We start from the raw sequence: 23,832 nt of genomic DNA, 5'->3' as shown, positions 1-23,832 counted from the left end.
GACTTTGTACAACAGATGCACGCGGTGCCACTCGAAAAGAATCAAGTGCTTGGGTGGTAAGCAAGATTATTTTTGGCACTCCGTGCCCGCAGCTCATGAAGATACAGGCGTGCCGTGTCGAAACTGCTCACTTTCCAATTCGCCATGTATATTTCCGCCCCAGCGCAAGTCTCGCAATTCATTTACTCAGTCGAGTCCTTTCCTGCCATCCAGCGGTATCGGAGAGACCCAATCAACATTATCATCTGCTATTAACGGAGCTCTGCCCGCCACAACTTCAAATTCGGGCAATTATCGCCGGTCTGAGAAGGACTTTAGCTCAAACCGCTCCATCAACAGCAACCAGGCTTCAAGGCAGAACTATCGTGGCAGTCCTACCTGCCGGACATTTGTCGAGCAATTCGTCGAATGGACGGCGGTACAGAGGGTTCAGCTCACTCCGTTTGTCGATAACTCCTTTGACCCAAGATGGGCTTCATTAGGACATTCAGAGTTCGGTCCAATGCATCCCGGGCTCGAGATATCCATTGAAACCGAAGTCTCTCGTCCTCCAGCTTTGACGGAGTCCAAAAGGCCGATCAAGATTCGCTTGCCTCCCTACAATCACAGTATATACTTGATTCAGTGCGCGGAAGCTGCGATTGGTCACGACCAGCATTACTTTCGTCGGCGACAGCTTCGAGCCAGGGCCCGCCAGATGTATGAAGATCCAGAGTCTACTCGAAGCAAAGATCATGGCTGGCTATGCTATTGGCTTGCTGCACTGGCACTTGGGGAGCTGTACAAAGACAATGGAGGCACCACTGGTCCTGACAGCTCTCTTGAGACTGGCCACGTATCGTCAGATGCTACCAAAGAGCCTCCTGGAGCCGAATATTACCATCAATCTGTTGCCTTTCTTCAACAAGTGGCGGAAAACCCCGACTTACAGTATATTGAGACGTTGTGCTTGCTGACCATGTATGCTTTTTCCATGGACAAGGTCAACACTGCTTACATGTACAACGGTATCGCGTTGCGTGCGGCGCTATCTTTGGGTCTTCACCGAAATCTCTTGGACTTCCCGTCCGAACGCTCAAACCTCTCTGTGGCGGAGCTAGAATACCAGAGACGAGTATTCTGGACCGTTTATTACCAGGATTTGTATGGGTTCCCGAGAACATTATCCGTTCAATTATGCTGATTTTATTTGCCCTCAGACTCACCACAGCCACCACAGGTCGCCCATGGGGGATCTTGGATGACGAAATCACCATCGAATACGCAGACTCCAGCCGCCTTGTTGGTGACTCGCTACAAGATTTCTTCGATTCCGACGAGTCAAACGCACACCTCGAAGTCATGCGTCTGAGAGGGCAAGCATATTCTTCGTTGTACGGCTACGCTGGAACTGCAATAAATCCATACTCCCATATTTCCTTGTTCAATTTCGACCTGGGGAACTTGTTGTCGCAGCAGCACCTAGACAAAATGGATGAATTCCACCAAGGCTTGATTGCATGGCAGAAAGATCTTTTACCGAAATTGAAATTAATTCGAAATTGGGATGGCTCGCTAATCAACCTGAATCGAGTTAATGCCAGTTTACATCTCATTTACCATCAGGTCTGTTCCATCTGCTGTGCGAGCCTCTGCGTATTCTCACTAATATGTCCAAGACGATTCTGGTGCTCCTTAGACCGGCGCTTGTCAATATTCACAATGACAGGTTTGATGCACGCAGCAAGGGTCTTGCTAGCGTCATTGACCTCTTTCCTGGATCCAAATCAATCCTGCAGGCATTTTATACTGCCTGCCTGGAATCTGCACGTGAAACCGCTACGATTCTGGAGTGGTTGCACTACCACGGCATTCTTTGTTGGTCACACCCCCATTCCTGTCGATTTCGCGAAACGTGCTGATCCAGTTCTCTTTAGCGATTCATGCCTATTTTGATGCCAGCTACGCATTTACTGCTGCCATTGTCCTTTACATGACCCAGCAGATGCACGCGTTTGCCTACCCGGGACTAGATCCGTTCTCATTTACCGACGATGACCAATCTGCACTGGACACGATCCTTCGGATTCTCCACTTCCAGAGCTCGGCGGGCAATATTCCTGCGAGAGACTTTGAAAAGAGACTGAGATTGCTGGAGAACAACCTTTCCGCACTAGAAACAGAACTTGCAAATCACGTATGCTTGGATGAGCTCAACTTTGAGATCGACTCCTTGAATCCAGCGATGCCAGCGTTGGCTGGTCATACCGAGGCACCACTATATGTAGGCTCCTGACGCTCTCATCACATCAAGGATTCCTTTACGTATATTACAGTATAGGAGCCTTTTTCCAATAGCAGTCTCTGATACGCTACGTCTCAATCATCCAATGTTCAGCCGTGAGCAGCACACGAGAGCAAACATTTCGAGTTATAGTATGCAACAGTCACCATGGGACCTGGCTCTTTGCATCATTTGTCTGCCTACCTAGCAACCTAGACCTGCAACGGCAGCTATACTTGGGCGAGATCCCAAGCTCTAGACAAGCGATTGCTAAACGAGGGGAGAGTCCCACCGTAGCAAGCCAAGTTGCTCAGCTTTATGCTTTGCCGCAGCAATCTCTTCTTCGGTAACACCCCAGGCTGAAGGCCCGTCGTCAATGATGGTTGCCCTTCGTACATCACGCGCTGTCATGCTCGTGGTATATGGATTAGCACGGTGCATCGACTGGCTGTATCATTACATGTCAGCATTCTCCGTAATCTCACGTCGTCTCATAGGTCAGTGCTTGTTGCAAGGCTCCAAGCAAGTCATGTTATTGAAGTGGAGGAAGCAATTAGGATACCTGGAGCAACACACTTACCGATTGTCCCACCAGACCATGTCGCCACCATCAAGCCATTCCATACTGAAAACATATTTCGGCTGCGTACACCACTCTATCAGTCTCCAAATCAACTCTTGGCTGTCTTCGTATGACCAGCCCACGATCAATTTGGCATGGGCAGCAATGTACAATGTCTTCCGCCCTTGTCCAGGAGCTTGCTGAACCAGACGATGGTAAGCGGGAGGTTTTGCCGCCCGCTCATGCGGCAGAGGCTCTTTGAACGTCGTCGGTGATCCTAATCGACGCGAATGCCAGAGACTGTGTCGAGAAAACAATGGTTGTCAGTATTGTGGTCATCATCTTGGGCTCAAGGCTCCGTCTTTGCTGTCGTTAACAGAGACAAAACCCCGAAGTAACACATGAAAGTTGTGGAAGGGACAAGCCTTACTCGTGTTCCACCACAAGGTCCTCTAGCTGGTCCTTTACATGTTGCGGGAGGTCTTGGTACGCTTGTCGTGTATCCGCAAAGTGTGTCCAGGATCCGCCTCTCACCGGGGTCCCATGTGATAAGAGTAGAGAGTATTTCGATCGTTCTTGGTGGTACGAAGAGTCCTGCAGGTTCCGGCATCAGCTATAAACCCGGCAGAAGTGGAATCACATGGCTGGGGCTGCGGGTTCGACCCCATCAGAGGGCTCTTCTTACCGTGTGCCACAACGCATTACCGAGGCTGTGGTGCCACCGGCGTGAGTCGGGCTGTACGATGCTGCCATCACGGTTGATACTGTAGATGTGTTGAACCCAAGATCAGTCCGAAGATCGTGGCTAGGCCTTGGTAACCTGGTGGGAGTGGTTCCTAGAGCAACAAAGCCCGTTGCCTTGGCTCCTGAAGGAAGAGGAAACATACTTGCTGACGTCCCAAAGAAAAGGGTCCCCTATCCGATCATTCTCGCGACCATAAAAGAAGGGGTTGATCTCAAGATCCTGTCCGAGCTGCCGCGAGAATGCGACGTGCCGGCTGTTGTCGAGGCCCGTCTTACGGAAGATGAGGACGGCATACTCGTCTTGCAATTCCTTTAGCTGGACGGGATGGCCAATGTCAGTGCTGAGCTCATCCCGCAGAAAGAACAGCCAGGGCGCGGAGTCCTGAGAAGGGAGAATTCTCTGTATCTCTTACCTGTGCGACCACATCTTCCGACACTGCTTGACTCCAATCCACACCATTGACCTGGGCTCCGAAGTACGTGCACCTTTTACCGCTCGCTGAAGAATGATGCAGCACCGGTGTGACCGTGAGCGATCCTTTTCGAAAGGACTTGGGCCTGTCAGGCTTTCCCTCACATCGAGGCTTCTCCTCGGAGCCTTTGAGCCGCAGTACGAGAGATGTATCTGCGCCAGGACACGTATTTACGTATACCCGAGGGAGACTGTAGATATGCGAGGCCTCAAATACAGACATTCTTGTTGCAAGAGCGAAGTAATCAGCAAAACTCCCGATTTTGCATGGTTTCAATTCCTGGATAATAAGCCAGATTTCTGGTTTTATCTCCCGGGATTGTTTTGACGTATCTCCAGAGTAGTAAGCAATGCGGCTATGCTCCGAGGCTTGAAAGTTCTGCATACCTCCACCAGTGTGTAAGAATGCACAATTCTTAGCGCAAAGTCACCGTTGGAAACGATGAACAGTGGCAGTCGGATTTACCGACAGAGAGCCGACAGCGAACCGATACATCGTCGGGTTTGGGCCGATGTTGGCGGTGTGGGCCCGGTGTGGTTTATCTCTATGTGCTCTCCTTGAGATGGGCTTATCATCCACCATTGACCAACTGATGGTAGCGTGAAACCCGTGGTAATGTCGGCCGAAGTCTCTGCCGGCCGATGTTCTCCATTGACGTGGTCAAAGCGAGACAAACGACACCTCCACCCACGAGATCAGATTTGCGGATAATCCGGAGTACAATATATTTACTACAACCTCCTCCGAATGTCAAGAAATTGGACCCCTGTCAGTCGCGTATCATCTTCGGAATGGCGACAGCAGACTTGATTCTCATCACAGCAGGACCGTTCCAGTTTCTAGCCAAGTTTGAGTCTGCAGCGCCAAAGACTGTGTCGACTTTCGCAAACCTGCTTCCTTATCGTCAGAAACTCATCCACGTCCGATGGAGCGGCGAGGGTCTGTGGATCCCGTTGGGAGAACATGACTTTCACGTAAGCTATGAGAACCACACCTCTCATCCAGCAGCGGGACAGATTCTCTTGTACCCTGGCGGGTTTTCTGAGACGGAAATCCTGTTCTGTTATGGAGGGGTGTCTTTTGCCAGCAAGATGGGCCCCTTGGCCGCAAACCACTTCTTGACCATTGTCGAGGGCCACGAGTCGTTGCGAGCTTTGGGAGAGCTGGTCTTGTGGAAAGGGGCTCAGGATGTTACTTTCGAAGCTGCTGATTCCGCAAAGTAGGCCTCTGCTTCAACTGCATCCGTTGGAAATGACTATCGCTGACGCTGCTACTTTAGGACAGAAAGTTTTCATCAAAGAAGAGCAGCTGAGGCTAGGAAACTTGAGAAGTCGAGGTCAAAGCTTTAAACTGCGGTATCAAAACGATGCAGACGGAGAGAATCAGTTGACCTATATTAACGGTGTCCCTCCAATATCCCAGTCCTCGGTGAAGACTGGCCAGTCGAACCCTGGATCCATCATCTGGTCGAACAGAGACTGCATGCCCGTGGTGTCGACTTGGACCTCGTTGTTTCGATTGCCACCGTCGTCTGCTAGTAACAGAATGACGCAGTCTTTGACAACGCCCTGCAGCTCCTGTGCTAGCGGAAAGATTGGGCCCTCACACATGGCATCGAACAGGTCGAGGGCAAGTCGAAGAAGCCGTGCGAGAAGGGATCCCGGTCGGGGTGAGCGTGGGGCCACATTCTGAGGCGAGTTTGCACCCGTCAAGCATCGCAAACGCAGCTCGTCTATTCAAGAGGAGAGTTGGTCAGTCTTTGCAGAGCCTTCTTGAAAGAGAGAGTGGGAATCATTGTATATCTACCATTGACAACTCCTTTCACGTAACAAAATGCCAAAAATGTCACGGCAAAAGTATATGAGACCCACGTCGAGTCCACAGCATAGCTTAGACGCTCGAGCGTAACCTTGTCAACAACGAAAGGCTCGCGCGGAACTGTCGACGCATTCTGTGCATCCAGGCTCCATATGTGTTCGTGGCCGAGAGTTGATACGCAGAATATAATCTGTGTCGCTGCTGAAATGCTAGTTTCAACGGCTTCCAGAACCCACAAGTGAGATGGCTGAATATTTTCATCGGGGTTTGAGTTCAGGTATGGGCCAAGCACTGCACTGTTGAGCGCAAGACGACACCACTATGGTTAAAGATTAGCCAAAACACATCGAGATTTGGGATGGAGGAGTCACCCTCAGCGAAGTAAATGGCAGATGAACGTGCTGAAAATAAGTCGACCCTGAGAAACTGTCAGTACTTGTACTGAGGATCTGGTTGTCAAACTCCATACTAAGGATTGGTTTCCAATGTCTGTCGAACCAGGTTAATCAGCGTTGTGGGATGGATTGGCTAGCGGAGTCTCACCTCTCCCAATCGTCACAGGCCATGTTGAATTTTCGCAGGCCAGCCGCGTTCAATCGCCGCGCCGAGAACTCTTTGTTCGTCTCAAGAACACTATGCGATATGGAGACAAGCTCCACCAACGCTGCATACCGTAGGTCGTTGGGCTGCTGTGCGATGGGATGTGTGCCAAAAGTTCGTGCAATAGTAGCACCCTCTGTCGGGTCAAGAGTGGACGGAAGAGAAGAAGACAGCATCAGGTTCCAGTCGCAAGTCAGTAGATTGAACCAGATCCGGAGCTTTGACATGTCTTCATGCGTAATGGCCAGTTGTTGTCGTCTGAACGGAGCAATGGCCCCTCGTCCAAGATCAAGTATGGCCGCATATCTAGCTGCCAACCCGAGCACTGCCCAGGCGCTGATGTCGTTGTAGCGACTCAAGGACCGCTTGACACTCCTTTTTCTGCTGGCGTCGTTTGTGTCTTGGAACGCTTGCTTACCGTACGGCATCCATTGCGCATACAGTAAGAGGACTACCACCGAATCGGCATGAACATCGTTGGGAGTCGGACGTAGCAGTAGTTGTGAGACAGCCTTGTCGAGTAGGACTGCTAGTTCCGAACACTTGGGATGCCATGTCGGCCACTTATGTGCACTAAGCCTGTTATCCAATTCGATCGTACCACAGAGAGGGCGGGCTGCACTCACGCCATGTCAGTAGGCCGCCAGAACCGAGTTCCTATTGAGCAAAGGGTCAAAAATAACATTGATCTTCCGGTCCTCAGGGATGCTGCTTGTGATCGTAGGCTTTCGCTCAACACTGGTGCCATTGGGTGACAGTGCTGAAAGAATCTAACAGCAAAATTGGTCAATCATCGGTTGCGCTGGTATGATAGTATTAACCCACACGTCTATGGCTCGTGAGGCTTCGTTCATAGTCAATATACCATTGGATATCGGGTCGAACGGCCCGTACTGCGCTGTTGACTCTCGGCTCCTCGCTGTAGTCGCAACATCGCTGTCCAACTCGTGCGCTCGCGGGTACCCGTGCATCGCTCCAAGACTCCGAAGTGTAGATATTGGGGGACCTAGGTCAACTGCGTCTATGTTGGGAGCTTGCTGGCGGTCATCCCACGATCTCTGATTGAAGGAAGTTCTTGCTGCATTGAGCCCTGGCTCGTCACCGCCGGGTCCATCTTGAGTGACGATCGTAGACGGGCTGAGAAGCATGTTAGAGGTCTCATTGAGATCTTCACCTTCACAGACTTACTGAGGACTGAGGGAGTGAAGCTGAGACTCTTCATAAAGGGCGAGAGGTCTTTTCGCTTCGAGTTCCGCCAATCGGCGCTCGTGGTCTTTCAGGCTTTACGGTTGATTAGATCTGAGAGTTCCACTTTGAAGATGGTGAGCTTTATACCAAGCTTGAATACTGCCCAAAGTAGCAGCAGCCGGGTTCGACGCAACTGTTGTATCTCGCTGTTCGGCCTCGAAGGAGCATGATACTCCGTGGCGCTTGCACCGCCTGCAGGCGATGCCGAAGCCTGTATTCTCTCCCAATGGCAAACAGCGTTGTTTGCGCGCACGACACTGGTGAATCTCACGAGGTTAGAACCAGTGCCATATGGGAGAGCACTGCACGTTGAAGAAGTACCTGTAAGCATGCCCGAGCTATGCGACGAGACTTTGCAGGAGGAGGTTCGTCAGGACTAGAGCTGTTTCATGTAGTCAGACTAGCGGTTCTGACGTGGCATAATGCAATGACAACTCTGGATACAAAGTCGAACTTACTGAGGCCTAGCAGTATCATCTTCCATGCCGGCACCTCTCTGACTCCCGATGTCTGCGAATACTAGTTGACAGGAAGCACGCTCTATCTTGTATGTCGTTCCTTATCGTGGAAATCGGATCATCATTGATACCGCGATCCACCTCTTAGTCTCAACGGAGAAAGCCTAAAAAGAACCTGATTATATAACACGATTGCTCCATCACGATTCAACCCTGTTGTTTCAACGCTCGCGGGGGTTGGGTAGTACTGTCATCAGTGTCGGCACGAGGATTTTCGTGACAAGATTGCCCCCAGGTCTAGCAGTTCCTCGATTATTGTGATTAGTATTTTACTATCGTTGTGAAGCCCACTGTGACGGCAACCTCGACGACTTTCGCACGCCCGACATACACTACAGTAATGGGGACGATCTCAAACGACCGTGACATCGAAGAATTCAGCAGCACCGTCTTCTTCAAAACCCTTGAGTTTATCAATATTCACTCCTGCCGCCCATCATTACCAGGAAGGCGGCGCCTCCCAATGTCATACTACGACTGCTGAAATGTATATGATCTCGAATTAATGGCCGAGCTAGGTTTCCCACCAGCTCAGCACCTCTGAATGAATGAAAATTGAAAAACTGCTAGATTTGCGGACTATTACGTAGTCACCAGCCTGCTCAGTTCCTACTTCGTAAGGTATTCAAGGAGTACAAGCAAGGTCTGAGGAACCAGATCTCGCAGAAGCCCCTTTGCCGCGACGAATCAGATCCTCAGACAATGGATATTGTGTACGTATTTTCGCCATCCCAGCGCTCGTAGAACCGCGAAGGGATACCAGCAGTTGACTTGCGGAGGCTCTCAATAGCAGCTGTGTCCACGGAAGTGAAAATTCCAACTCTTCTGTACTCTCCGTCCGCATAACCTGTCGGCCGGAGCACGAGACCGGCGATCTGAGGATCCCAATTCTCTGATGTGTCTGAATCAGAGACGCCTGACTCGAAAATGTGCTGAGGGTCGCCCTGAATACGAACCGGCAGGCAGAAGACAACGTGCTCCCCCAAGACCACGAAGGAGCGTGATACTCTAGAGGGCCGAATTGAACAATTCTGTCTCCAGAAGCGATTTCTCACAGCAGATCATGTGGTAGATTGCGTTCCCATAGGCCTGCCAGGTAACGGCTGCGGGAGAAAGACTGAAATGATCTGGCCATGCCTGAAATCGCGACAAGTTTGTCCGTCGCGAAAGTGAGACGACCCAGGCTGTACGCCGAGACTATTGTCCACCAGTCTATGAAATCATCCTCGCTTAACGATGCTTCATCAATTGCCTTTTTCCCCGAATAAATTGCATTCAGGAGCACGCTGGGCGCGCTTCGGATGAGCAGTCGGCTAGGCAGGCCGTGCGGAAACGTTTCAGAGGCCGTGAGCTCGCAACATTCCCAAAACAGCTGTTGACGTCCAAAATGAATGATTCGAGGGGACAGATATCTTTCTTGTACCACCCACGACCTCTTATTCAAGGGCGCTCTATCGACTCCGCGGACCCAAACATCGCGGTCCACGAGGTAAAACTCAGTCTCAATGATACCGTCGTACTCATTGAATATTATCGGAAAGTCAAGTTTGACTGCGATCGGTCCTAAGGTTTGTGTATTCCTCGCAGCGAAGAGTCCGTGTGATCCATCAGTGAATCCGGTAGCAGCAACGTTGCATATTGCTCCTCCGTAGATATCACCCGTTCGTGCAGACTCCTTAGACCAATCATCGACATCATCTTGGACGATGCACACAGAGTCAATCCACAAGAAATTGATACCGGCGGAAGACGCAACGGATATAGCGTCCATAAATACCGGAGGAAGGTCTCTCATCGGTAAGCTCTCCAGAGCAGCCCTATACGTAGCCCTCAACAATTTCCACACCGCTCCGCTTTCCCAACAATGGCTTAGAGTCATGTAGACGGGACTTCCGACGTCATGTAAAGTTTCGTGCAACCGGGCTTTTACCTCTGCCCCTTCCGTCGTGATTTCGATCAATCTGGTCGGTAGAAAAGGTTCACTTGGCATATTCGCTCTCCTTGCCTTGCACCGTTCATGTTCGTTCAAGCATTCAGACAACCATGTTATGCCTTGATGTGGTTTTACTGTTGAATTTGCAACAACTGCTATGTTCTTTAATGAAAAATCTTCGTGACAATATTAGTAATGCTCTTCCATTGTTACACGACGGCCGGAGAGACCTACCGTCAAGAGGCATCAGGCACAGTTGTAGACCGTCATCATGATTGTCGGGTCTCTGAAATCTCAACTAGAATAAATTCATATCAATGACGTCGTCTTGTACAAGGAAGAATTCCAGCCTGTTGGGGCTTGCTTCCTCCGCATGCTTGCCTGAAGGTTCTGGGCTCTGGGGCCGAGATCCAATGGAAGCATCCAAAACAGGTGTCGCTTCACCAGGCTGCGCTCGATAGATCAAGGCAAATCTTTCCCGAAGCAGAAGACATAAATCACAGGTAATATCGGGCAGAGGATCTGGAAGATCCAGTGAATGAGGCCGACCTATCTCGTCTGCTGATCGGAAATCGGCCTTAAATAAATCCAAGCACCTATCACACAACATTGTTTATTCATATCAGGATCATGAAGGGTCGTTGACAGGTTGATACTGATGAAGCGTTGCAGACGAGAGCAGAGTCTTTGAAACACCCGTTGAGGGAGTCTCTCAAAGTCGTCGTTTTTGAGTCGGCAATCATTCTGATGCGTTCAGAAACAAAAGAAGCGGTAGATGCTTGGCAGAGGAACATGTCGAGGCTCGCTCCATATAACAAAAGGACAGGCAAGGGTAAAGCATCTGGGGTTCCGCCAGTCGAGATTGCTTAATAACAGGTTCACAGCGGTAGAAAATACACATGGCTTCTGTATGCGACATTATGATCGTCCAGTAAGGACGACCATCTTACACCCCTGACAGCGATACAACAATAATTGAGTGGTATCTTTATGATCTGAAACAAATTTAAACTTTCTGTGGACCAGTTTCCTGCGGACAATATGTAAGACAATCTCTCTGAGAAACTCACTCAGACGCTGTCCTTGATCTTTCGCCATATTGTCTCTTGTTCGAGCTGCCATGCATCTGTATCAGTACTTGCTCGATCCGCCAAGGAAGTTGAACTCACTGGATTGCTCACATTGTCCGACGATCCTGTGGCGAGATCAAAGTCTTCGTAACGGACAATCTTACTCTTCTTGACGATCTTGTAGCCGAATAACAGAACCGCAAAGAATGGAATTGGAAAGTAAGTGGTGATGAATGAAGATGTGTCGAATTCATGGATAAAGGCACCGAATCCGCCGAAAACGAGGACAAGGGCGCAGACAGTCAGACCGTAGTAACTCAGATACGGCTGTAGTGGTGCTCGGTAAGGTAAAGACTTGCGATCGATTCCGTGAACTTTTAAACCCTTGTGCCAACGGATGCTTGTCCACAAGATCCCAGACCATGAAATGATGCCACAGATTGCAGTCATGTTCGAAACTGTACAAGTCACCGCTGTCAGAGGAAAGTCGACATGGGTTTGGGGATTTGAGACTTACAATAGCCAAACGCCGTTCCAGCTTGCCCCTTACTCGCTGCCATGAAAGAGAGCAAGGAGAAGGCGACTCCGACGAGAACAGCAACCCATGGTAAACCGTCCCCTCGAGTTTTTCCTAGTATCTGGAAAGCATGCCCCCGGGAAAACAGGCCGTACAATGTGCGCGAGGACACAAAAAGGTCGGCCACACCAGCAGACCAAGCACTAGTAAGGAGAGCAGCGTTCACCACGGATGGAAGGGCGCTGATCCCGGCATTCTGTAACCAACCATATCAGTTCTGCAGGAGCTGAGGGGGAGGGAAGAGTGCATACCTTCATTGCTATGACGAATGGACTTTTTGCTGCAGTCGAGGAAAGATTCAATGAAGGGTCTGTAGGGGACACCAACAAACCAATCTATCCGAAGGTCAATCTCAATCGACTCCTTCTTATGGTTGAACTTACGATGAAAGCGCTAATGATGTAGACTTCGAATTCATCAGTTTGAATAGTTCCAGGTCACCTCAGTACAAAATCAACTTACACAGGCAAAGACGAATCCAAACACCTTTAATCGCGCGTGGTACTGAGCGTTGGGGCTTGACGTTGTCAGCTTCGTTCGATCCACAGAGACTTCATACTGAGCCTTACATTTGCCGTCTCCGCAGCTGCTATGGCAGTAATCTCCGTTCCAATAAACGCAAACGCAGCACTGATCAACACTAAAAGCAACAGATTAGCATGGTGAAGCTGACCAGGCGAATTCCAACGGAAAACCTACCGCTAAAGAAGCCCAAGAAACGCCCTGCAATTTAACATATATTTAGCTTCAAGGAGCTACACTCCGGATTTGTTTGCCATATCGAACTTACCTATGCCGGCATATTGAACAAAGCCGCCAGTCTCATGCCAATATCGAAACCCAATGGACTGATGGTCGGGGCCGCCGCCTGAAGTGATCACGATGCCAGCAATGATCAACCCCAGTATAGTTATGACTTTGATGGATGCAAACCAAAACTCGAGTTCACCAAAGACACGCGTTCCGGCGAAGTTGATGGCCCACTGGCATCCGGTGGTCAGGAAAGACCTCTCGAGCAACGGGAAAAGTAGTGAACTTACGACCACGATAAGCATTAACCCAACCCACATGGCATTGTTGCAGATTCCTGTCGTGCAGGTCGAATCCGGATCGCCGGCAGGTGTCCAGTACGAGATAATGACGGCGGCTGCAGATATTTCGGCCGGAAGGACGACTTCGTGGTTCAGTAAACGATCAAGACGGAAAGACTTGAATTGTACCCACTGATGTAGCTATATCACTGTGAGCATGACGAATTCAACTTTCTAGTGTTAGCCATACTTATACCAATACAGCCAGCCCATCGCGAACCCCAGCTCAGGCGCAACAAACCGGCCCGCTAGCGCGAACTGACCTCCAGGGATGGGAAATTTGGATACCATCTCGCCCAGAGCAACCTGTAAGTACTTAGCAGGGAAATATGATCGGATTGCTAGATCGTACCATGACAGAGAACAGTAGCGAGGCCATGAGACAGTACGCGATTAAAAGCCCTGCAGGCCCACCATTGGCCAGATTACCTCCCGTTCCCAGAAACAGTCCAGTTCCCTTCAGCAACTGTCAGAATACGCGCGACTCCAACCCGGTTTCCAAAGATACTTACGATGACGCCACCAATCGCGATCATTTGCCTAGGACCATGAGTTAGTCGGCGCTGCGTGTCACAATATGCACACGTACATATGGCGAGGCTACAGAGGAATAGAAGCAAAGTTAGCGTTCAATTACTTCCGGCTAGCACATAGAAGCTGCTCAGAGACATACCTTCAGGTCCTTATTGAGAGTGTGAGCTGGAGCATCCGTCACAGTCCCCAGTTCGGAGCCTTTGGCTGGCTCGACGGTCGCGAGCATATTGTGCTCCTTCTCCAGGGGTGTTGTCGCCTAGAAGAGTGAGCATCATCTCAAAATATCTTTCTCGACACTAAGACGGCTCGAGATGACTTCAGAATGCGTACCTCGCCTGTCGACATTCTAAGTGTTCTTGTCGTTGCTCCTTTAGTGTTGGAGAGCTGTGAATGCGTCTGGAGCTACAGAGAGTAGACTCGATCGCGATACTGTTCCACGTGCTCGCTGATTGCAGTGGGGAGCTATGGGAACACATGCTATATATCTTAACCGACAGAGCCTTATCTGGTGTATGTCCTTAAGGGCACGCTCAAAATGCTGTTGACCTTCGGAGACAAGCCGACAAAGGGCTATCAATATGCGATAAAGGAGAAAGACGCCGTTAGTTAAGAATCTTCTATGTGACATTACAGGCTCGTGGATCTCTAGCTTTTGGTTGTCGTTGAACTCTGTCCCCGTTTTCTCAAGACCATGATAAGGGTGGGCCCTCGGTATGGGGCGGAATACTGGTGGAGCAAGCCTTCTTCACGACTTGCCGACAGGGCCTGGGTCGTAATGTCGGCTCTTTGCCGCTGATGCCGACAGTAAAGGCTACTTTTCGAGGAGATGCTACATATGCATATCCACTCGTTCAGTACGGAGTTACAATTGGTAATGAAATCTCTGAGGAGTTCTAGTCGCCTTTGACATCCTGCCCTTTCAGAACCCTGCACGAGGCTAGCCAGGCGACACGACTCACGTGCCAGCTTTACTGGGCATATACCGAACTTACGGCACAGTACCCCTTTTCTCCTCAAAGTTGTAGTTGTCGAAAATTACAAACTCAACTCCCCTAATATGCGAGAATTACGACCGGGGCTGTATGGGCCTCTACCTACTTTCTTTCGTGACGATCAAGAGTTGGACCTCGTCAGTTACAAGAAACATCTTATTAGTGCGTTCACAAACAACATTTGTGTTGAAATCTCACCGACTGACTGACCCTGATATTGTCAGATTTGGCGACACAAGGCATCGGTGGGTCTTCAGAGACAAAGTTCAGAAATGTGCCGATGGAGACACTGATATTCAAGTCTAGTTCCTGTCTGTTCAGGATCCTTAGGGGAAGGGGCTCATCTGGTAAGAAATACGCATCCATATCTGAGATACCTACAAGTATTAATCAATCTGGCCCACAGAGTCCATCAGAGCGACAGGTTTTGATCGAGACTACTCGCCAGACCTTGGACGACTTGGGATTGCGATCAACGCCTGTCGTCGCCGGAGTAGGTGGTTTGAGCACCCGAGAAACAATAAACTTATGTCAGGATGCCGCATCTGCTGGGGCGTAAGCAGAAGATCTAGCCTGTTATAGTAGAAGCTTTTCATGATCACTGACGAAGACCAGGGACGCTGGGCTCGTAATACTACCGGCATATTATGCTGCAAGTTTGAACTCGGATCATAATCAGATTGTTCAATATTTTGTCGACATCTGTGAAGCGTCTCCGGTAACAGACTCTTCGCCATGGACATTTCCCATTGAGCTGACAGGGTTCCTAGATCCCATTGTTTCTTTACAACTTCCCAACAAATGCTGCGGGGCTAGATATGTCGTCGGAGGTGATCGAAATGATAATGGCCAAAGCCCCAAATTTGTGTGGTGTCAAGTTGACGTAAGTAATCCGGGTGCCCAGTTTAGATTTACCGTTGTACGCTGATTTCTTTGATGTTAGCTGTGGAGGAAGTGTTGGCAAACTTGTGCGATTGAAAGCTGCCTTGGATGTATCATCCACTACTATGGCTACCCGTCCTCGGCCATTTCTTCTTCTCGATGGTCTTATTGGAGATCTCACAGCATGGAAGGCCTGTGGTGGCCACGGAACTGTTAGTGGAATACCAAACTTTGCTCCACAAGCGTCCGTGAGGCTATGGGATCTACTGAACCTTCCAACAGTGACGCCAGAGGAAGTGTCAGAAAGAGAACAGTTGCAAGCGATCTTGTCACGAGCAGACGCACTTGCTGTACCGGCCGGTATTCGAGCTATGAGTAAGTGTGGTTAATGAGGGCAGGACCGATACACACTCTGAACATTGGAATAGTGTGTCTTGACTAACCTCTGTCAGAATACGTCCTGCACAAAGTCCACGGCTATGGAAAAGAACCGCGCCGACCTCTTTTACCGTTGGACCAGGAGGAGGGCGACGAGTTTCTCTTCTCATTAGGCGAGTTGCTGGAAACGGAGCGTCGTTACGTTAATAAGAGCGAATGAAATCTTAGAAGTCGGAGCCATGCCGACGATATTGTTGTCCTCGAAGGAATGGTCCTTGACTTTCAGCCTCGAAAGCTGACGATGATTGTCCTCAGGTGATAGACGGTGTCTGAGAGCATGAATTGCCTTACACTAGATCTCTCGATGGGTACGGGATAGAACGTAGATCTAGGACATTTCGAAGCAGAGGGAAATGCTGGTGATTCGAGCCGTTCACCTTTTGAGGTAACCATACTCTAACGTAGGGAGACCACCAGCTGAGGATCCATGGATCAGATGTCGGCCACACGATTTACATCCTGAGAGCCAACGGTCGTCACCAAATTAGGTGCACTGTTCCTGTGTAGAGAAAAACTTTGTGGTTCTCGCCATTAGCCTGGTTGCAGGACAAATAGGTCGGACTGAGAGAGATTAGGAAGGGATCAAGATATATGGTGCAGTTTTGTTCCTGAAACGCATATTTAATGGTGTGGAGCATTTGGCGATAAGCGCAAGAAAGTTATGAAATGTTCTGGACATAGCCTGGACGACAAGTCTTTTGGCCATCACCATGCCTTTGCGAAATGTCGGGATCGATTTATTCCGAGTGTCAAATCCAGAGCCAGGATCACGACTCGTTGTTCAATTGCGAGCAAGTCGTGTTTCCCAAGGCAAAGTGTCGACCGATGTTCTCGGCAACCTGTTTCTCGCACGGCCCGGGTCCCCGGTGGCCCAAGGGGTCACGTCTACCGCTGCCTCGGTAGAACCATCATCAATGTCTCATCACAGACCGCGCTGCCCCGACAAGGCTGGAACGGCTGTTGATCGGCCCTCTCGAACCCGGGGCAACTGAACAGCGGTTCTTCATGTACCTTGGACCACATACCTACTAATTAGAATGTTTCGACACAGGTCTTGAAATCCACATACGAACATCTCACCATGAAGCAAGATCGTGTTCCTCATACCAAATCTGACCATGACTCTGCACTTCCACGAGATCCACTTCTTGTTGCACAGTTGCCAACTAGTGGAACAGCAAAGAGGCAGATTCGCAGAGTCCTAATTGCAAATAGGGGTGAGATCGCATGCCGTATCATCGCGACATGTCGCAAACTGGATCTCACGTCGGTCGCAATCTTTGCTGAAGAAGATTCGACTTCCCTTCATGTGACAGAAGCAGACGAGGCAGTCAATCTAGGAAGCGTCAGTCAACCGGAAGGCAACCCGTTCTTGAATGTGCAGCTACTCGTCAAGATTGCTCTGTCACGGAACGTGGATGCCATTCATCCGGGGTACGGTTACCTCAGCGAAAATGGAACATTCGCGGATGCTGTGCGTCAGGCCGGGATGATCTTCATTGGGCCCAGCTCAGAGGCCATGTCAACTTTGGGCGACAAGCGAAATTCGAAGGAATACCTCAAAAAGCATGCACCGAGCGTTCCACTTATTCCAGGCTACGAAGGGTCGAGTCAGGATGTCGCAGAGCTCGAGATCGCAGCTGAGAAAGTTGGGTTCCCTGTCATGTTGAAAGCCTCAGCCGGCGGTGGCGGACGAGGCATGCGAATCGTTCGAGAGGGTTCACAACTGGCCGGTGAGTTGGCTCGGGCACAATCAGAAGCAAAGCGGTCCTTTGGTTCGAGCGATTGCATCCTGGAGAAATACATCGAGGCGGCAAAACACATCGAAGTCCAGATCCTGGGTGACAGCCACGGAAAGGTTATTTCGCTGTGGGAGAGAGAATGTTCCGTCCAGCGAAGACACCAGAAAATCATCGAAGAAACTCCGTCACCCTTCTTGACGCCAGAACAACGGCAAAGGATGTGCGCGGTGGCGGTTCAGATTGGCGAATTGATCGGGTACGAAGGTGCAGGGACAGTCGAGTTCGTTGTAGACGCGAAAGACGGAAGCTTCTACTTTCTGGAAGTCAACACCAGGCTGCAAGTTGAGCATCCTATCACAGAAGAAGTGACAGGTGTTGACGTGGTGGCTCTACAGCTGTTCGTGGCTGCAGGTGGATCTCTTTCAAGCATACCCTGGCTACGCACTATCCCACAACGTGGCCATGCGATCGAATGTCGCCTCTGTGCAGAAGACCCCAATGGCGACTTCATGCCGCAGAACGGCACAATCCGTCTGTGGCGGGAATCAGACCAATACAGGAACGGGGCATCAAGGGACATTAGATATGAGACCGCGATCAAGACCGGATCGGAAGTTTCCATCTACTTCGACTCGATGATTGCCAAAGTCGTAGTGTGGGCACCGACTCGAGATGCTGCCATTAGGAAGATGGCCAGAGTCATGGCTAGCACTGCCTGCGCAGGAGTCAAGACTAACCAACTGTTTCTTCAGGCCTGCTTGCTACACGAGAGCTTCCAAGATCCGGCGTACACCACATCGTTGATTCCAAAACACCTCCAAAGCTTGCTTCGGAACCCGCATGTCAACGCGACATCGGATATGATCTCTATGCTCTCGGTCATCCCTGGATTATTACTGAGAGCAACGCCGGACCGGCATGAAACTTCAAGACCATTCCAGCACGTCCGCATGAATTTTAGGAACCAATTCCTCGACCCCGTCAATGTGTCTACGTCGATAATCGTACCAGCAGCGGAGCCCTCGAAGCCGCTATTGTCAGTCTGGAAAGCGAGCTCTTCGAGTCAAGGCAGCGATCCTTCATTTCATGTCACCATGTCACCTATACCGGAGACGCCGAAGAACGAAGCGGCGGATGGTGCTCCAAACACCACGCCTGCCAGGGAATTGTCAGGTCGGTACCACACCATCAGCCGGAAACTTCGTGACGGATCCCTCGCCAGCGCTGCAGAGTACACGGTACAACTGAGAAAATATGCATCCAAGCAGATTACCGGTGACTCCAAGTCCGATTGGCAAGAAGCCTCCGCCGCCGTCGCCATCAACGGCTCTACGATTCAGGTTTATCTCGCCACTAATGCCTCTTCGACCGCCCCAAGCAGTGCCGCTTCTTCTACCTTTCTGTGCCACCTCCCTTCATTGGGCACATGGGTCGGGTACAAATGCCACACTATGCTAGACTACATCGAGTCTCTCCGCCCTTCACTCTCCGCCTCCGCCGCGGGCTCTTCGAGCTCGAAGGTCATCAAAGCCCCGATGCCCTGCAAAGTCCTGTCGGTGCTGAAAGAGAATGGCGAGGAGGTCAAGGCTGGACAGGTGGTGCTGGTTATTGAGAGCATGAAAATGGAGACGAATATTAGTGTAAATGTCGCAGGCACATTTGGCACGAGTGTCAAGGTGGGCGACTCGGTCGATGATGGCAAAGTACTCTGTTGGGTTGAGTAGAGAGTTGAGTTTTTTAGCTGAAGAATGAATCATAACTTTGCTCATTGGTCATTCATCCTCGTTCTGTCCAGTCACAGTGCTCTTTTACCCTCGAAGTTTCAAATGCTATCTACGGTAATGGTAAAACCGCACGATTCGCCTGTACAGTAGGTGGGTTTTGCTTGTTGCTACCTAGGTAATGTTGTAGGATCTTGAGAGGCACGGCCACGGTGCCGGGGCCGGGCCGTGCGCGGCTCCCCACGGGGAATGAGGCGTGTCACTCACTCCGTGCAGTTACCTCCATGTGCAAGAACTGACCAACTACTCAGACTTGTTCAGCTTACCGTTGTCAACCGCGCTCCACGCCTCGGCTGCTTTTTGTTTCCTCTAGGTAATCAGCGGAGATGCCACTAAGAGGATGGCATTTATCGCAGGTGGAAATAATATTAGTCCAGCAACCACGACCTTTCCAAATATGGGGTCCGGAGTTGATCAAAGACTCAAACCTTACGTCAATCTTTGAGACCGATTATACTCTCTGCCCCCATCTCCCTTTAACAAGCACATACATCCTATAAACTTCGTAACATAACGCCAATGGCCGCCTTTTCAACAGCGCCATACGCAGACCCTGCATGGCTCTCTCGCGTTGTAAGCCCATATTACACCGACAGCCACCGACGCCTACAGCGCGAAGCGCGCGAGTACGTCGCGACGTGCATCACGCCGTTCTGCGAAGATTGGGAACGGCAAGGAGCGGTCCCTCGCGATGTGATCCTCAATCACGCCCGGCTCGGGTACATGGCCGTATCGATCTATCCGCTTGCCGTCGAGCAGATCAGAGCAGCGAACCAACGACTTCCGGGAGACATCAGGCCGGAGGACTGGGACGGGTTCCACGATTTGATCATCATCGACGAGATTGCGAGATGCGGGTACTTGGGAGTCATCTGGGCGCTGAGCTGTGGAAATTCTATTGGTGCTCCGCCTTTGATCAACTTTGGAACCAAGGAGCAGAAGGCCCGGTTCTTGCCCGACGTCTTATCTGGAAAGTCACGTTTCTGTCTGGGCGTCACTGAGCCTGACGGTATGTCAAGTCCTCTTTATGCTCTTCTCTTGTGCACTTTCCCAAGAAGCCCCCCGGTGTTGCGCACGCCGTGCTGACTTCCACCCTTACCCAGCTGGATCTGACGTGGCGGGAATTACAACGACGGCCGAACGACGGGGAGACGTATATATAGTCAATGGCGCAAAGAAGTGGATCACCAATGCCATATTCGCGGACTACGTAACGGCCGCCGTCCGCACTGGAGGTCCAGGCAGACAAGGAGTCTCGGCTTTGATCATCTCGCTGAAGGCCCCGGGTGTGACTTGTACCAAGATTGAGAATTCCGGTGTAAATGCGAGTGGATCGACGTACATCGAGTTCGACGATGTCCAGGTTCCAGTTTCCAATCTGCTAGGTCAAGAGAACCATGGTTTCGAGATCATCATGTCGAATTTCAACCACGAGCGCCTGTGGCTGGGATGCACTTCCCTCCGGATGGCACGAGTGTGCGTCGAGGATGCATATGCACACGCGCTTCGGAGAGAAACGTTCGGCAAACCGTTGATCGCAAATCAAGTCATATCAGCCAAATTTGCCGACTTTGCTCGCGACATCGAACCCGCACACGCATACATGGAGTCAATAGTGTTTCTGAATGAGCACAACCGCAAGCGCCAGAGGAGACCGCACGATCGTGGTCATAGTGGACAATCTCAGAAGCTCGCTCCAGCAGCCCTGGATGTCGGCGCTATGATTGCAACGCTGAAGACAAGTGCCGGGCGAGTTTTGGAGCGAGTCAACCGGGATGCGCAACAAATCATGGGTGGCGCCGGGTATTCCAGGAGTGGAAAGGGTGCAAGAATCGAACAGATTAGCAGGGACGTGCGAGTTATGGTGGTGGGAGGTGGAAGCGATGAGATTTTGAGCGATTTGGCTGTCAAGTTGGAGACCAAGGAGCTGAAGAAACTGTCCCAGCTGTCGAGCAAGCTATAACGCTCAATCCTCAGATCCTCGGCGGATGAAAGTCTAGAATCGACGGTCTCCCATGGCTTCAGACAGAATATCGCCCCTATAGATAATTAGTATGTAGGGAATACGTGGAACACTGTCACTACTGGAAGGTTCGTTCAGTATATCCTTGATCATAATACTTACATGTCTTCTCCCAACATTCTAGCATAAGATGAAGGCAATGAATCCCTGCTGTCAAACAACACAATCGGGGTGTAGGCGCTGTCACATGAGGATCCGGTAGGGTTGTTCGCCTCTTCAGGTGCCGTCTCAGACAGCAAATCTGCGATTGCCAGCGAACTTCGGATCGCCGAGGGAGGTTTGTTTTGAGGAGCCCACGCATAGTCAAGCAGCTGCCATAACATTGTCCCGTGCGGTACATCAACTTTGCGCGCAAGGCTGGCTGGATCGGTAAGGACTCTTGCGATACTGGCATCTAGTTCGAAGGAGGAAAGCAGGGTGCCCATGTGTCCAACGTGACTCCATCGGATCGGCTTGCGCTGCAAGAAGTTAAGGGCCTCGCGAACACGTCTGCTAGCCGCGTCTGCTATGTTCTTGTCGTTATTTCTCTCATACATGCGTAGAATGAGTCCTTCTGCCATCACACAGTAGCCGTAAAAGCTGGCATGACTGAGCGGACAGTGGGTTTCCAGGTTAGTGAGAAGCTCGATAAGGCTTGTTGCATGCTGGTGACAACGTTGGAGAGCTTCCTGCACAAAACTCAAGGGTATGGGTGCTGCATAGTTGTGGAAAAACCGGTACAGGATAAATGGATGATTCAAGAGAGATTGATTCAGATGATAAAGGACATGAGCAAACACGGTATGGCTGACTTTCGATGGCGGTTGTGGTCCGAGTGTAGGTAGTTTGTGAATCACCTCAATAACTGGGGTGAAAGCGCACGGCGATTGACTCTCGTACCGCAACAGGATACTGTGTACCTCGTAGTATTTCGACCTTGGATCCCAAAGGACTCGTGCCTTATTCAATGTGCGCTTTAGGCTGAAACGCAGGAATCGACCCAGGGCCGACGCCATCAGGATTGTCAGTGCAAACGAGTTGAGTGGTGGTAGGTCAATAGACGCATCCTCCTGGACTTCCGTCAAAGTTGGCATCGAGTTGACTGGAATTCTCTTGTTGAATGCAGTTCCTTCGTTGAAGAAGTTTTCATCGCATGGCAGGCGGACAGTACAGTCTTCGTCTAGAAGGCTTGGAGGCCGGTTCGGCCCTACCGACATGAGCACGTCGAGCAGATAGACAGACCAAAACACTCTGCGGCGTTCTTCTTGTTCGAGAAGCGGAAGTTGAGGGTCAGGCTCCTCGTTGAGCCGCAAGGACTGAGCAAAGCGAGTGGACAAAGCAAGCTTGATCCAACCAAGCTTGGGACGTCCGGCTAGGGAGCACAGAGTTAGCTTCTTCAATGTATCTTTCGTCGGGGCCGTTCCCAAATCTCACCCGCAAATTCCACAGTGGCCAGCATCGATAAGGCTACTATCATGTCCACTTGAAGCGAATCCGCGTCAGAGAAATAACGCTCTAATATTTGAGTGAATGACGCTTGTGCATAGCTGTCGATTGCGTCCGACCATTTGTTGCGATAGAAGTCGTGATCAGAAAATCGGCATGCCGTAGCTGCGAGCGCATATAGGAGATAATCAGGCAGGACTCCGGAGTCATAATCATACCGGAATGACTCTTGGTGGAAATAGGCGTAGGGCTGGTTATGACACCGTTCGAAATAGACATCTACCAGAGACCGGAGCAATTCCGGATATGGCAGAGACAAGAAATCAATACGGAGGTCCTCTACCTGATCGGTAAGGACATTTTGCTGATCGTAAGATTGCTGAGCAACCTCTTGTTCCGCTGGGTTGCCCGGGCCTGGCAATGATGAGAACAATCTGAAAGCATTTTCTGCGTCAAGAAAGTTCAGGCGCGACTCAAGGAGGGCGATTCTCGCAGCAAGGTCGGAGTCGTGGTGCACAGCTGCCGTAGCAGACGTCCCACGAGATTCGGTGAATGACTCGGGCGATCGGTCTTCGTGGCCATCCCAGGTACAGCGTTGACCTAGACGTGCGCAGAAGGCACATACAGGCTTCTCGCCTGAGCACCTGGACTTCTTTCTAGATAACAAATCGCCGTCAGCTTGGTGTCTGTGTTTGCAAAACCTCAAGAGTTGAATTCCCAAGCAATAACCCCGCCTGATAAGAGCTTCTTGCCGGGGGGGGCTCTCACCTCCTACAATTCAAACATGCTTGTCGTGCTCTCTTCGCTTCGCGCCGGTCCTCCATCAGTATGTGAAGATCAAGAGCAGGTTGAGCCAGAACAGTCAGTGCAGAGATGTTATCGGGGAAAATGACGAATCTTCGCATGGAGTGGATAACTTGATCGATTCACTTTGTGAAGTAATGCACAACTTGAGCGACAGCTGGGAGGCATTTCTTGGCGTCAATGGTGGTGGTAAGTGGGGCCCCGCCGGGTTACAGGCCACTAACCCACCTGGAGTGCAAAGTGGATGAGCTTACGCGAGAATGGCTGCTAATAAAGAGACCTAGATACCAATGATGCTCCGTTCCATCTCATAC

The 23,832-nt window shown here is 50.6% G+C and overlaps 10 protein-coding genes across 10 annotated transcripts; 5 read left to right on the top strand and 5 right to left on the bottom strand.

Moving 5' to 3' along the window:
• Positions 1-502: 502 nt before the first annotated feature.
• Positions 503-2,275, top strand: PV08_06338 (uncharacterized protein; the record flags this gene model as incomplete). The annotated part of the gene is made up of 4 exons (XM_016380676.1): positions 503-1,143; positions 1,200-1,605; positions 1,659-1,857; positions 1,917-2,275. 4 exons carry the CDS (start codon positions 503-505, stop codon positions 2,273-2,275), a joined length of 1,605 nt encoding a protein of 534 aa, XP_016236503.1.
• Positions 2,276-2,533: 258 nt separating this feature from the next.
• Positions 2,534-4,264, bottom strand: PV08_06337 (uncharacterized protein; the record flags this gene model as incomplete). The annotated part of the gene is made up of 6 exons (XM_016380675.1): positions 2,534-2,711; positions 2,844-3,125; positions 3,256-3,419; positions 3,511-3,589; positions 3,713-3,885; positions 3,983-4,264. 6 exons carry the CDS (start codon positions 4,262-4,264, stop codon positions 2,534-2,536), a joined length of 1,158 nt encoding a protein of 385 aa, XP_016236502.1.
• Positions 4,265-4,833: 569 nt separating this feature from the next.
• On the top strand, positions 4,834-5,265 carry PV08_06336 (uncharacterized protein; the record flags this gene model as incomplete). Its single annotated transcript, XM_016380674.1, has 1 exon — positions 4,834-5,265. The coding sequence occupies one exon, from the start codon at positions 4,834-4,836 to the stop codon at positions 5,263-5,265; it is 432 nt and encodes a 143-aa protein (XP_016236501.1).
• A 168-nt stretch (positions 5,266-5,433) lies between these two features.
• Positions 5,434-7,608, bottom strand: PV08_06335 (uncharacterized protein; the record flags this gene model as incomplete). Its single annotated transcript, XM_016380673.1, has 6 exons — positions 5,434-5,774; positions 5,849-6,179; positions 6,232-6,295; positions 6,404-7,033; positions 7,087-7,230; positions 7,286-7,608. 6 exons carry the CDS (start codon positions 7,606-7,608, stop codon positions 5,434-5,436), a joined length of 1,833 nt encoding a protein of 610 aa, XP_016236500.1.
• Positions 7,609-9,277: 1,669 nt separating this feature from the next.
• PV08_06334 (uncharacterized protein) lies at positions 9,278-10,216 on the bottom strand (the record flags this gene model as incomplete). The annotated part of the gene is made up of 1 exon (XM_016380672.1): positions 9,278-10,216. The coding sequence occupies one exon, from the start codon at positions 10,214-10,216 to the stop codon at positions 9,278-9,280; it is 939 nt and encodes a 312-aa protein (XP_016236499.1).
• A 1,013-nt stretch (positions 10,217-11,229) lies between these two features.
• On the bottom strand, positions 11,230-13,657 carry PV08_06333 (uncharacterized protein; the record flags this gene model as incomplete). The annotated part of the gene is made up of 15 exons (XM_016380671.1): positions 11,230-11,687; positions 11,747-12,002; positions 12,058-12,141; positions 12,190-12,212; positions 12,269-12,323; positions 12,376-12,446; positions 12,506-12,529; positions 12,597-12,789; positions 12,847-12,980; positions 13,031-13,038; positions 13,088-13,203; positions 13,250-13,354; positions 13,410-13,437; positions 13,487-13,497; positions 13,571-13,657. 15 exons carry the CDS (start codon positions 13,655-13,657, stop codon positions 11,230-11,232), a joined length of 1,653 nt encoding a protein of 550 aa, XP_016236498.1.
• An 831-nt stretch (positions 13,658-14,488) lies between these two features.
• PV08_06332 (uncharacterized protein) lies at positions 14,489-15,903 on the top strand (the record flags this gene model as incomplete). Its single annotated transcript, XM_016380670.1, has 8 exons — positions 14,489-14,585; positions 14,648-14,668; positions 14,730-14,770; positions 14,830-14,978; positions 15,039-15,141; positions 15,194-15,306; positions 15,367-15,680; positions 15,758-15,903. The coding sequence occupies 8 exons, from the start codon at positions 14,489-14,491 to the stop codon at positions 15,901-15,903; spliced, it is 984 nt and encodes a 327-aa protein (XP_016236497.1).
• Positions 15,904-16,824: 921 nt separating this feature from the next.
• Positions 16,825-19,209, top strand: PV08_06331 (uncharacterized protein; the record flags this gene model as incomplete). Its single annotated transcript, XM_016380669.1, has 1 exon — positions 16,825-19,209. The coding sequence occupies one exon, from the start codon at positions 16,825-16,827 to the stop codon at positions 19,207-19,209; it is 2,385 nt and encodes a 794-aa protein (XP_016236496.1).
• Positions 19,210-19,785: 576 nt separating this feature from the next.
• Positions 19,786-21,229, top strand: PV08_06330 (uncharacterized protein; the record flags this gene model as incomplete). The annotated part of the gene is made up of 2 exons (XM_016380668.1): positions 19,786-20,275; positions 20,370-21,229. The coding sequence occupies 2 exons, from the start codon at positions 19,786-19,788 to the stop codon at positions 21,227-21,229; spliced, it is 1,350 nt and encodes a 449-aa protein (XP_016236495.1).
• A 158-nt stretch (positions 21,230-21,387) lies between these two features.
• Positions 21,388-23,619, bottom strand: PV08_06329 (uncharacterized protein; the record flags this gene model as incomplete). Its single annotated transcript, XM_016380667.1, has 3 exons — positions 21,388-22,640; positions 22,703-23,370; positions 23,483-23,619. 3 exons carry the CDS (start codon positions 23,617-23,619, stop codon positions 21,388-21,390), a joined length of 2,058 nt encoding a protein of 685 aa, XP_016236494.1.
• Positions 23,620-23,832: the final 213 nt, after the last annotated feature.

This window comes from Exophiala spinifera (genome assembly GCF_000836115.1).
Source record: "Exophiala spinifera strain CBS 89968 unplaced genomic scaffold supercont1.4, whole genome shotgun sequence".
NCBI lineage: Eukaryota > Fungi > Ascomycota > Eurotiomycetes > Chaetothyriales > Herpotrichiellaceae > Exophiala > Exophiala spinifera.
The sequence above is the reverse complement of the archived record's forward strand: the minus strand, read 5'-3'. Positions and strand labels throughout refer to the sequence as shown.